The 14,455-nt window shown below is 31.7% G+C and overlaps 1 protein-coding gene across 1 annotated transcript in view; it reads right to left on the bottom strand.

Annotated features, from left to right (window-relative positions):
• Positions 1–14,455, bottom strand: part of SI (sucrase-isomaltase) — a 155,228-nt gene that overhangs the window by 33,485 nt on the left and 107,288 nt on the right. The window contains exons 23-31 of the mRNA XM_059063987.2: positions 13,961–14,010; positions 12,835–13,005; positions 10,946–11,101; positions 5,808–6,014; positions 4,142–4,296; positions 2,336–2,504; positions 621–717; positions 417–529; positions 208–333 (exon numbers count right to left, since the gene is read on the bottom strand). Of these exons, the coding sequence (XP_058919970.1) occupies positions 208–333; positions 417–529; positions 621–717; positions 2,336–2,504; positions 4,142–4,296; positions 5,808–6,014; positions 10,946–11,101; positions 12,835–13,005; positions 13,961–14,010 (1,244 nt within the window). The remainder of the gene's footprint in view (positions 1–207; positions 334–416; positions 530–620; positions 718–2,335; positions 2,505–4,141; positions 4,297–5,807; positions 6,015–10,945; positions 11,102–12,834; positions 13,006–13,960; positions 14,011–14,455) is intronic.

Here is a 14,455-nt window from a genome sequence, read left to right on the forward strand (position 1 = left end):
AGAAAGAAGGAAAAGGAATGGTATTATCCCTTTACTTTATCCATCTGATAAAGACTACTATTAAAACTCATATCCAATTCATTTGGTGCTACTAACAAACACTGATTTTTGCCAAATGCTTAAAATAATTTTAAAGTATATGTGTTTATTTCATTCTGGTTTTATAGATGACATATTTAACACCATTTTAAAAATTGATATACATACATAGGGGATCTGAGCAGCCACCATGCCATTATATACTTCTTCAACTTGTGAAGTATTTCTGTACCCATAAAGACATAACTGGAATCCCAAAGCCCAATAAGGTGGCATGACTGGTTGGCCAATTACCTTTGAAAAAAAAAATATTTGTGAACAAAGAGAAATATTTTATATTATAAAAAAGATTATATTTTTGTAATGTGCAATCATACTCTATGGTATTGCTTTGTTACGACTTCTGGAGATGGGCCCAAAAACATATAAAAGTCCAAGATTCCTCCAATTATGCGATATGTTAGAGCAGGAGTTGGTTGAAATGTAACATCTGGAAGTCCAAAATATGATTACATTTTTATCTATGTTATTATTTTATTAAAGTCACATAAAATATGATAAACTAAAAAAAATTGTTTTACCCATTGCATTGCTGTTAAGTAAGAGAACTCCATGAGCATGGTTCTCATCTTCCAGAGCCATGTAATAGGGATGAAATCCATAGGAATTAAGTTTATACTAAAATAAAAAAAACATAGTATATATTTAAATAATAATAGAATGTGAATTTTGTAAATGTAATATTTAAATTCACTCTACGACTGAACCTAGGAATTTAAATGTTCCTTCACTGCACACATAAACTAAGATTGAATTAAACACTTTTTTTAGAAAATAATTTATTTATTATTTGAAGCGTTACTGCGTTAGAGAAAGCGAATGAATATACAAATGTGTAACACTCACAAATACTGCCACATTAACTTATGTAAAAAAACATTGGTTTTAGAATAGTTGGGTTTCTTTTCACAGGTTATGTGCTGTTATTTATAAATTTGTACTTCTTTTTTAATAATAGAATGTTCTATAAATGATTAAACTGATCAAAGTACTCAAACTCCTTAAGTATTTAATGTGATAATATTTAAGTTTATATAATATTTTGATAATATTTTAAACAATAATATGTTGTTTATATACAAAGCATTTAATTTCATTTTCAGCTAGATCTTTTCATTTTTCAGAATAGAAAATCTATACTCAGGGTCATGAAATATCTTGTCAAGGTTACAAAACTTACAAGTTGATGATCCCTAATCAAATTGATATCATTGACACACACTGAATCCCAGTAAATGATTAGCATGTGAAAGAAAATTTATATATTGAGAATCAAGGTTATATGAACCTAATAATGCCAATAATAATGAAGGATTTTTTTTGGCCCCGCTGCAGGGCATGCGGGATCTTACTTCCCAGGCCAGGAGAATGAACCCATGCCCTGCAGTAGGAGTGTGTAGTCTTAACCACTGGGCTGCCAAGGAAGTCCGTGAAGGATTTTAAAGAGGTAAATTTTGGTAGAACATATTCTTTCAAGTGGAATAAATGAAAAACAGCCTTCATAAGTCTGAACTATTGTGATACAAATAAAAGTTGTATGATCACCTAACAATAAAAAGCAGTTATGACATTATACACATTTATAATCTCATACTGAATATATCCTTTAAGTTCACATCACATGTGAAAAATGGAAATGAGCTAGTATTTTTATTAAAATGTATTTTCCATTATATGTTTAGAAAAAATATAGTTTATATCAATTGTGCAATGTATTAAATATTCATGAAATGTACACTATTAATAAGAAAAAACATTGGGAAAAGTGATATGAACATATAAAAACATTTTCTAAAGCTGTAACTTGCAATATAACCTCATAAAAATGCACAACTGCAGCTTAGGGTAACAAAGGAAAAAGCATCAAATCTTTATCTAAGGAGTAGAAAAAAATTTCACAGAGAAGCCAATTATTTTCTAAAAGCTGAAAGTAAACATGTATTTGACAGGGAATTCTGAATCTGAATATTCTTTCTATGCAGTTGAGAGGGTAAGGAATTGGGCCACAACCTCACTTCTCGCTGTAGTCAATGATGTTATCCATTCGATCCTCTACTTTCACCTGTAATTTATGGTGATTTTTCATTTGTTTTTCAGAAAATCACTCTAGCAGCTCTTGGGATCTCTAGCCCCCTTTCATTGCTTCAATATTGAAGTACAGGCCTACAAAAGAAGTGGCTGGGGTCTGAATCATGGTCTTCGTTGCCACTTGGGGTAGTCAAATATTGGTACCTACACCAGGTGGTTGGTCTCTTGTGAACATTCCCCAAGTATGCCAGTTCAGATCTCGCTTAAATGCTGTGTGTTCCACTTCCCCAAAACCATATATATATTCTGATGGTAGGCGTGTAGATATTTGAATGAACTGGCTGTTAAAAGCAAATCCAGGAAGGCGAGAATCCCAACTGAAAACAAAAGAAAACAATTTTATTCCTGTATACACATACAAAAAGTATCACAAATAATAATGGTAATTTTCTCTTAGGTGATATGAAAATCAATTGTATTTTTCTCTATAGGCCTTATCATACCCAGATACAAATGGAATTAGGTAATTTTCCTAGTAAATTTTTTGGCTAAGTTAAGGAATATCTAAAATATGTTTCATATATTCATATATTCATAATCATATTATGGCTACATTTGTCTTTAGACATATATTGCTTTTTAAAATAAAATTAATATAAAGTTATCATTAATATATGACCTAGAAGTAATATATGTCCTAGGAATTGAAAGTCCTTTATTGTCTGGTTCCCTTGAGATAATCAGTAAATTTTTACTACATATAGAATAAAAATAAATCAATATCAAAATAAACTATAAGGTATAATGGATATTTTAATTCTAAATTCTCTCTATTACTATTCCCAATCATTTTCTTATTCTTCTGCTTTGTATTTATAAAAACATGTGTTTATGAAGAAATCCAGAAGAAGTGTTTTACAGAGAATGTCATTTGCAAGAAGAAGATAAAAGAAGAAGAAAAGAAAGTTGACAGGGAAAGGAAACATAAGTATTAAAAAGAATTTGAGACATATTCAAATTTTTTTTTTTTTTTTTTTTTTTTTTTTTTTTTTTTTGCGGTATGTGGGCCTCTCACTGTTGTGGCCTCTCCCATTGCGGAGCACAGGCTCCGGACGCGCAGGCCCAGCGGCCACGGCTCACGGGCCCAGCCGCTCCGCGGCATGTGGGATCTTCCCGGACCAGGGCACGAACCCGTGTCTCCTGCATCGGCAGGCGGATTCCCAACCACTGCGCCACCAGGGAAGCCCCTCAAATTTTTATATTAATGATTTTGGAAAAGTATTTACTAAAGAATAATGCTTCTTGAATAACAATAAATAATGCTTCTGCATCAGGAATTTTCTACAGAATCATTTTGCTTCTTATCCTTTGGAACAAACCTATTATCATAACAACAAAATTTTAAAACCATATAAACATAATTTTCTTCATTATTTGTATCCATACTGATAATACCTGAACACATTGTGACAGCATCTTGTAAAGGATAGCAGGGCAAGCTTAAATTACATAGAAGTATCTTTTAATACACTGTAGTTTGTAGAGCTTTTTACCAAATAAATGTAATATTTTAAAATTTATATTTATTCATTAGACATAAAAACATATCTATATGTGTATATCTTAATTTCCTTTCATTAATTCCTGGCAAAGATAGTATTAACTTTATCAAATTCCAGGACCAAAAAACTCCAATATCAATAGTTCTAATAAAATATTTACATAACACATTTCCAACTACTTATTTTGACAACACTCATCATGCTTTTCAATAGGAGTCTTGGTATTGGTTCTCATCTTGATTAGAAGAATGGGTCTGATATTTAATAATGAAATTCATCACATCCAAAGTGTAAATAAAATTTTACACCAACTGTTAATGGTTTGCTAACTTTAGTTTTTAAATGTTAAAATAAGCCAAATTATTTAATACATACACCTAAAACCATTTTTGGTGTGATGACATGCTAGCACAGTGAAAATATCCTTCATATCAAATGACCGAATCACTTACATAACTCTTCCTGTGCTTCTCCTTCGAATCTGGATGCCAAAAGGATTTTCCTTGATTTCAACATCATAAAGTCTATTTTCATAAGTACTTGTCGGTGTAGCTGGAATGTTTAATGGTACTGGAACTTCATATCTCTTATTTTGGAGGTCATAAATCTATTACAGAGAAATAATGAAAACAGATATGTTTTGTTCTTATTGCCAACATATTAGGTACATATCATTAAATAATTTAAATAATGGTTCAAACAAGAATATTAGAATTCTTATCATAATTCCTAATTTTGTATCCATGGCCCATATATCTATAAAGAATTCCATACACATAAATCGATATGTAATGGACTCAAATTATGTACTGTATTTTACCTGTTTTAATGTTTTATAATTCATTTTTCCATACAATGAGAATTCTTCAAAAAGAGAACTTTAAAACTAAATATTCACTTATATGCATACACAAAATTATTTATCACCTCATGGTTAGACAAAGTTGTTTGAACTTTTTTGCCTTATGTATGATCTTACAATGAATATTAGTACTAAGTTATCTTCATTCATGTCTTTATTTCCTCAGTACTTTACTTATAAGTGATAGTATTAGATCAGAGTATTCTAACATTTGTAGGATCCTTGATAAACTATTGGTAAACTGTTTTCCAGAATTATTGTACTAATTAATATTCTCACTAAAATGTGTACTCTAATACTATTATATGTTAGACTAAAAAGCATTTATTTCTCAAACTGTCATTTATTTCCTTGCTGATGAGGATAAACCATTTTCTACATGATTATTCAACATTTAGCTTTCCCATTCATTGTATTTGCCTTTAGTTCCTTTTATTTTTAATGAGTATAAGTACTTTAATATTTTATTTAAAATTTTATTTCTTCTTCTGTTAAATGGCTGCTTGTGAGGTCTTAATATTTTTCTTGATTGTATGAGTTGAAATTGCTTTCCATTTATAGTTTTCTTAATGGAGTCCCTTGGAGCTCTTAAGTAAAAAAAAAAATTGCTAAGTGTAACTATTGAAAGAAATTATCACTTTTGTATTTCTTATTGCATTGGCCAGAAAATTCAGATCACTGTTTAAAAAGAAATAATGGAAATAGTAAGCATCCTATTGTGTTTATTTTTTCTGTTTTGTTTATTTTAATGGGACAATCAACATAGTCCAATTCTAAGTGATTTATCAATTTATCAAGAATTTAAATAATTAAAAAATCACCACTATATGTTTAATTATTCACAAAGCAAAAACAAAAAAAATTATTTACTGTTCATCTAGCTATGAGCTCTGTAGGGAAAAAAAGCTTTACTTTATAGAATCAAAATATCATCGGGCTTCCCTGGTGGCGCAGTGGTTGAGAATCCGCCTGCGGATGCAGGGGACACGGGTTCGTTCCCCGGTCCAGGAAGATCCCACATGCCGTGGAGCGGCTGGGCCCGTGAGCCATGGCCACTGAGCCTGCGTGTCTGGAGCCTGTGCTCCGCAAAGGGACAGGCCACAGCAGTGAGAGGCCCACGTACCGAAAAAAAAAAAAAAAAATCATCAACCCAATTAATAATCCTTAGTATTACATGAAAAATCCAAGCACCAAATCTATTTAAAATCTGTCTTGAGAGATGAATCATGCATTGAGATACTTTATATTAAACATACCTTAAACTGCAGCATATCATCTTTATGATATTTCACCTCCACATGAAGAGTTGGGATGGGATCAGAAGGTAGCTTTATTCGAGCTTTTACAGTATTCAGCTGGAGGTCAGCTGTTATACCCACTGATGAGTAATGAGTTGACTGGACTAAGTAAGAGTTATCTTCTTTAGGAAAGTAACACTCAGGTGCTTTGGATCCTAAAGGAGCCTAAAAACAAGACAAGTTCATTGTCAGAAATTGTAAGCATTGTAATATTTTTTTTAAAAAATAACGTAGACATGTTAATCACACGTTGTATGATTTACAATGTTATTGTTTAATACTAAAATGAAATTGCAGTCATAGCACAAAATATCTATTAGGCAACATGACACACCATGTACTAAAATGTTTAGAATATTTATATTTTGACTCTAAAGATAGGTAGAGCAGAACAACCAAATGCCATAGTTTTTCAATTCAGAATATAGATGATTGTGTTGTCTCTGAAAATAATTCAGTTTATTACTCATAACTTTTGATCCCAAGCTTGTTTTTACACTTCTTATTGATTACTGCCTTTTTTGTGTGTGTAAAATGACTCTACAATAACCCTCAGAGTGGCATAAATTTAAAGTTCTTTTCTTTTACTTATAATCAAAGTATATTATTCCTTATTTCATGACATCTTTCTATTGGTTAATTACATCCTGACCAGTATTATAATAGAAACTGTGGCCAAAGATCAGGGCTAATTGGTTTGTATAGGGGTGGAAGCTAAGACTTCAGAAAAAGAATGAAACACTATGGCATTGATGGCTAGTTGCATTACCACAATCCATTCTCCCATCTTTCTTATTAAATTAATATATTGTTGGAAGAAGAAATGTGCCCATCTATATTTCTCAGTCTCTTTTGAGGAAGTTGTGACCCCCTCCCCAAATCTCCTTAAAAGTAAAGGATATAAGCTGATTAAATTAGGGTATCCTTTGCTCTTCCACCTTCCAGTCCTGGAATGCATATGTAATTGTATAATAAAACTTTGTGGATGAAAGACAAATGATAAATAGAGGACATTGACAACATTTAGATACCAGAATATTAGTCCTGGGATTTTTTCTGTAATAGAAAAATAAATCCTGTCTTGTTTAACCAAATCAGATTTTAGGTCTCTGATACTTTCAGCTTCAGGCAATCCTTAACTGATAGGAATACTTCAGTACTCATTCCAAAGGCATGGAATCGAGTGCCAATGGAACCAGGAAAATTATTGACTTTAGAAAACGACTTTAGAAAGTCTGTGTATGTCTGCTTCATAGCTATATTTCTACCCAGTATCATTTTCCCTTTATCATTTTATGTGTTCTCATTTATCTTTCTTGGTAGTTTATCAGCATTGTTATTTTTTGTAGTTAGGATGAAAATAATCTTGTGATTTAATTTATGGAAACTGTATAAATCCCATCTAAACCACCCCTTTTCATATAATCTCGCTCCCTATGTCCCTCACTTGCTTTCTTATACTCAGTTGCAAAACAACAATGCTGGAAAAATAACCTATCCTCTACATTCTCAGTGCCTACAATTGTGTGGCTGAATGGCTTGAAAAATTCACACAATCATGTAGACTGCTCTCCCTTTATATAATCATGAAAGTGAGAGTGGGTCCAAAAGATCAATCATACTATTTGCCTAGTTCACTCACTATCACACTGCCCTGAAAAACATTTTCCTTTTTTCTCCAGTCACAAAAACCCTCCCTATTCTCATCGTCTCCTAATGATTTTTGTTAGTATAGAAAGGAATGCGATTGGGAGAAAAATCAGAATGAAACACCACAACTGCCCACCACCTCTTTACCTCCTGTTACAAAATATGCATGATCTACGCTTCTATCTAAGGTGAACCATTTCATTCGTGCACCCAATCCCATGCCTCCTTGCCAACGAAGACATTTCTCCTGCTATTCTCAATTCTCTGTCCTGCATCACTAATATTCCACTTATTATAGGTTATTCTCAATGGCATAAACCAATTTGATTTCTCCCATCTTAAAAGAAACTGTCACCTCACTCATTTCTCCAATTACTGCTCTATTTTTTAATGCTCTCCTTAGAGCAAAATATAAAAGGTTCGCCATATTCACTATCTCTAATTTGTCTCTTCATTTTTACTGGAATCTCATTCTCACTCTGACCAGGCTTTAACTCCCAGCACTCCATCAGTATTTCTCTTGTAATAGTTACCAAAGACTTCCATGCTGCCAAATCCATACTTCAGTTTCTAGTTCTTATTTTACTGATTTATAAGTATAATTTGCATAGTTGATAATTTTCTCTGTCTTGAAACGCCTTGTTCACTTGGCTGATAGGAAGCAACATTTTCTTTGTTTTCAACCTACTTCTTTTACAATTCGTTCTCAGTCTCTTTTCTGGTTCCTTATCATTTCCCTGAGTCTAAATGTTGGATGATTCAGGGTTTAGTTTTTGACCTTTTCCCCTTTCTATTCAAGCTCATTCCTTTGATGCTGCCCTCTCATCACATGATTTTAAACACTGTATATATGCTGACTCTAAATTTTAGATCTTACCAATGACATAAAATTTTCAATTTCATTAGTTTACATCTCACAATTGGAAAACTGCACTTGGATTTGTATTGAGTACCTCAACCTTAATTTGTCTAAATCTTAACTCTTCCCCTCCATGTTCGTTTCTGCACAGTTTTGTCAATCTTTGTTACTATCAAATTTCTTTTTTCCAGCTGTTAAAACCAAAAACTTGAAGTCATTTTTACTCTTCTCTCATATTCTATATCCAATCAAGGAACAACACTTTTTGGCTTTATCTTAAAAATATGTAGAAAAGTCAAACACTTATTACTAATTCTACCATTACCACTGTGACTCAATCTACCAATATTTTATTTTGATTACTGTAACAGCCTCTTTCCTGGTCTCCCTGCCTTATTCTTCTAACAGTCTGTTCTCAATACAGAAGCCATTATGGTCCTATTAAGATGGAAATTTAATCTTCTCATTCATCTTTTCAAAACTCTTCAGAAGTATTCTATCTTGGAGTAAAAATCTTAATCCTAAAAATGGTCTAAGTAATTGATCTACATTATTTGTTACCATATGTCTATAATTTCATCTTCTGCTGTTCTTCCATTCACTCATTCTGTTTCAGACACGAAGGCCTCCTTGCTGTTTGTGGACTATACCAGGTACATTCTTACTTCAGATGTACTTCAGGTTGATGTATTTTCTTTCTGGAATATTCCTTCCTTTCTTTCTTTCAACTTCTTTAACCAACACCACCTTATCAAAGAAACCTTCCGTGTACAATCATTAAAGTAACACCACTTCATTCTCCACTCCTCCTTCTCCTTTTCTGCTTTATTGTTCTCCATAATACTTATCTAACGTAAAACATAATTTTTTAGGTTATCTGTTTGTTCTCCCACACTAGAATATAAACTCTATCAGGGAAGAGGGTTTTGTTTATTTTCTTAATCTAAAACAGTGCCTAGAACATAGTAGTTCTCAAGTATTTGTTAAATGAATCAATGAATAAACAGGACGGTCCAAAGAAACATACATTTTCTAAATCATCATATTTAATGGACTTCTAATGCTAACGCTTCACTTGTTTGACTTAAAAATCTATAAGGTGTTGAATACTAATATAGTAATGGGAAAAATAAAGTTTTCACATTTTCTTATTAGAAGTTATTGGAGCTTTAGTATCCATCATTTATGTTAATTTTTAAAACTTTTATATTGGAGTATAGTTGATTAACAAGGTTGTGCTAGTTTCAGGTGATAATGAGAGTAAGTGACCATGCACTGATTGCAACAGAGAATGGGTATGGATTTGAATGAAGAGCTGCAATTTAAAAAGAAGATTTTGGAGGCATATTGGAAAGATACTTCACTATTTGGCTTTTATTGATTTCATTATCTTTTCTCCTCCTCACTTCTTTTCTTCAATTCTTCCATAAACTTTCCTAGTGGTAAAGATTATGCTACTTTATCAAGCAATGAGAGGAATGAGGGACATTTCTCTGGTGGCAGAGATTCTATATATTCCCTCATATAAGTGCAGACATTTCTGGGAAGTTGCTGGCAGATGTGTCTAGACTCTTCTCAGTGTTATAACACATGCATTTAATTTATTGATTATATGAAATAATTTCTTTTTTTGCTGACAAACCCAATGATGTAACCAAAAGTTCAGAATTTAAAAAATAAAACAAGTGTAGCAAGAGGGGACTTTTCCCATATCCCTTTCTGTAAAAAATGTCTACTATCAATGACCATCATTGTTGTTGAAAGTTTTTTTTTAAAATTAATTTATTTTATTTATTTATTTTTGGCTGTATTAGATCTTTGTTGCTGCACGCGGGCTTTCTGTAGTTGCAGTGAGCGGGGTCTACTCTTCCTTATGGTGTGCAGGCTTCTCATTGCGGTGGCCTCTCCCATTGAGAGCACAGGATCTAGGTGTGCAGGCCCCAGTAGTTGTGGCATGCAGGCTCAGTATTTATGGCTCCTAGACTCTAGAGCACAGGATCAGCAGTTGTGGCGCATGGGCCTAGCTACTCCACGGCACGTGGGATCTTCCAGGGCCAGAGCTCGAACCTGTGTGCCCTGCATTGGCAGGAGGATTCCTAAACACTGCACCACCAGGGAAGCCCTCTTCTTGAAAGTTTGACCAAAATTACTGGCAGAAATTGTCACCTCTTAGTGGAACAGATACAGCCCATCAATCAATTTCAGAAATTTTAATAACTTGAGATAATGCTTTTGAAAGACTACCCCCTACTGGCATAATACCTTGCTCAATTAAGCTAGTCAGCCACAACTAACATCTAACAGAGTGCAACAAATACAGTTCTAGTTTATTAAATAAAGTAACACTATCCAAAATGCCTGGAAAGCAACTTACATGTCCATTTAGTCTGGCATTTACTAAATTATGTCGTTGGAGAATTAATTAAGATAAAGATAAATTATCTATTAGAAGTCCTAATTTCAAATTCCAAATGCTTCTCTAGCTGAATTTAGTTTATATGCTGTAGAATTAAAATTATAATATGTACGGTTTACTTTGAAACATTCATGTGAAAGCCATATCATGAATAATTAAAATTCTTATTACCGTTTCCCATAAGCAGCCACGTTCTTCACAGCGTTGTTTAGTTGCAATGTCTGCATCTGGATAACAAGTAAACTTTTCAACTTCCAAGAAAGTTTGATCCCATTGAACAGTAAAGTTTCTTCCAAGGTTAAACATGAGATTGTAAATTAGTAGATTCTTTGAAGAGAAAGAAAACATTAAAATATTTCTTACCACTGGACAATTTAAAAATACTTAACATTTTAAAAATGCAGCAACCCCACAGCAATTCTTCAAATCAAATCATTAATAATTTTAATATAATACTAAAAGAAAGAATAGAAAAGAGAAAACATGGCATGCCACTGAAATAGCTAGAATCTCAACAGTACTCAAAACTATAAGAAATTATAGAATACTGATGGAAAACATTATCTTTAAATCCAGATGTGTTCAATTATCAGTTCTGATACTTAATGCTCATGAATCTGGGGAAATAATCTACCCTGTTTTATCTTCAATTTCCTCCCACTGTAAAATGGGGATAATGAATAAGTTATCTATGAAATTTAAAACACCTAGCATAATGCTTGGGGCATACCAGGTATGAAATAAATATTAGTCCCCTAAAGGAAGAAAAAGGGAAGAAAATGTTGACCACTTAGATTGATTTGGAGGCTCCCAGAGTCAGAGGAGGGAATATTATTTATTTATTTTCCTAATTTTATCCACTGCTTATAATATTTGAGGGACAAGTTAGAGAGGAGATAACATGGTATTATGCAAAAAGAAAAAAAAAGTGGAAGGATAGTGTACAAGCACAGGAGAATTAAAAAGATGTATCTACAAGTGTCTTTGTAAATATTTACATTAGCATTAAAATAGAAACTGGTATAAATTGGGATTGTAAAAACATAATAAAACAATTTTGTATTATACCCACTTGATAATCTTTGTTAGAGTCATAAAGTTCTCAATAAGCCTGTATTATTTAAATGTATATTGATTAGTTCTTATAGTCCTAGGAATATATACATTATAGTGTATTTACTAATAAAAATAATTAACCAATACATATTTTTATGGAAATTCCTAAGTGAAAAAGTCTGGGCCAGAGGGCTTAGAAGCTAGAAAAAAATCCTCTAAGAAAATGTCCTACATCTCAATTTAGAAGTTATGCTAACATTACTAATATTTAGGAATATAGGAATGGTAGAAAAGTAAATGCCAATAAAAATCACTTCCATGTTTTAAATTATATTTGTCTAACATTTTCAATAATTAATTTTTTACCTGAACCAACATTATGATTAAATATGACATTTTACATATGAGGAAGCTGAGATAATGAGAGATTAATTGTGTTTAAATGCACAGACTGCAGGGTTGGAATTTGAGCCCAATTCTGTTACTCCTTTTCCCTCTCTAGTACACTTGTTAAACAAGGCAAGAACTAGGATAAGAAAGGGACTACTAGAAGGGGAGACTGTAAACAAAAATTTGAAAGAGAAGTACAAGATATATTGAGGACAAAGGGAGTTCATGAAAGGAGAAGTAGAGAGAAGTGAAGAAATGGATTCAATCATTATCTTAAGAAGTCTTAAATGAAAAGGTAAAACTTTTAGATTCTTTATTGTATGCAGTAAGTACGAGTTCAGGGTAGGAGAATGGTATCAGAAAAAATATTAGAAAAGCATACATAAGTGATATCCAAGATAAAATTAGAGAGGGAGAAGTAGTATCAATTCACCTTAAGGTTGATATCTCAACATAAACTGAGATAACCTAAAATGGAATATTGCCAGCAAAAAGAAAAGAAAAGAAAGATATGTAATGAAGAAAAAAAAATCACAAAACCAACAGGCTGAATGGTTATATAATGTTAAATATGAGAGTATGTGATAACTAAAATATATTAAGATTGTATTTACCTGGTTGGAAGTATCATAAGTGAAATTGTAGTGAGCTCTCATTGGTTGATTATCTTCCATCACTGAAACTTCTGTAACAGTGTCTATCAACCCAAGGATTTTTATAGTCTCAAATGCTAAAGTGGTTCCTTCTTGGTATGACGAATGTGTGCATATAATATCTAATTTGTTCTGAAAAATGTATATAATATTATATATCAAGTAGAAGGTCATTGGATACAAATCAGAAATAACAAGAGTATTTATATTGGTTAAATCTTATAGTTCTAAAAATGTATAAATTATAGTATATTTATTAAATAAAAATAATTAACCAATACATATTTTTATGAAAATTGCTAAGTGAAAAACTCTAGACAAGAGAGCTTAGGAATTAGCCAAAATTCTAAGAATGTTCTACATCTCACATAATTTAGAATTTATTTATGCTGATAATACTAATAATTTAGTATTAAATTATAGCATTATTTGGTATTTAATAATATAGTATAATAAGAAAAGAAACAATCATCTATCCCTCCATTCCCAACAGCTCTTCACATCAAAGTACCCTATATAAATACACTTATTAGTAACTCTTTAAAATTATTTTTTATACATGCTGTAAAATTATTTTCAGAGAAAAATTATGCATGATGCAAATCATGTATATTCCTTCTCATTCTCTTCATTGGTGAGGAATAAATTATCTTTGGCAAAAAAGAATATATGAAGAAATCTAACTTCTACAAAAAGCATTGGTACTAATTATTCAAAATTTAATCTTGTGCATAGCTTTTTCATTTTCACCCCAAATCCATGATAGTCACTGCTGTGATTGGTATATTAAAACATTTTCAAATATGTTGCAATTATTTGCCCAGGACATATTGCTTAAACCAGACATAGTGCTACCAGAAGTCTGAAGATTTCTGTGCATCAATTTCATCAACAGAAACTCATCTATTACATTGAAATATAAAAATTTAAGGTAATTCATATATAATTTAATAATTTAAATTGAACAATTTCTTTTGTTTCTTTCCACTGATTTCTGGAGAAAAATGTAACATCATTCCAAGAAAAGGCACAATCTAGACATTAACAAGGTATTATATTTAGCTATGTGTTCAAGGAGAATGCTTACATTAGAAACTGAAAATGTATATAAAATGTAGTTGCTATTTTGGATGGTATCTGAAATGGTGAAAAAAAAGTTATCAGATCAAAATGTAATGTTAAATTCTGTTTTATTTTTACAGTTAGACAACACAGGGGATTTTTAAAACATAGATATTATTTATTAATGAAGCAAATTAAACAGATTATTCTTTTAAATTAAGGTTCTTAATTATCTTTAAATGAAACGATTTTGGTCGTTTATTTTCCCAGGAAGTAAGGTAATGAATGCATCTTTGCCCAGTTTGATTTTTCAAAGACTTCTAAAATAGTTCTGGAAATTCAGAGAGCACAAAACTTGTAGTAAAATATATATAATTATAACTATTTTTTGAATGATATTTTATCTCTTTTTAGTAAACTGTAGAACATTCAGCTTATTTTGGGAAGCCATGGCACACCACAATTTTGGTTTGTATCTTTCAATATGTTTTTTCATTATTTGAAGAATGAGTGACTGTGG

Source organism: Kogia breviceps, chromosome 5, assembly GCF_026419965.1.
Source record: "Kogia breviceps isolate mKogBre1 chromosome 5, mKogBre1 haplotype 1, whole genome shotgun sequence".
NCBI classification, from domain to species: Eukaryota; Metazoa; Chordata; class Mammalia; order Artiodactyla; family Physeteridae; genus Kogia; species Kogia breviceps.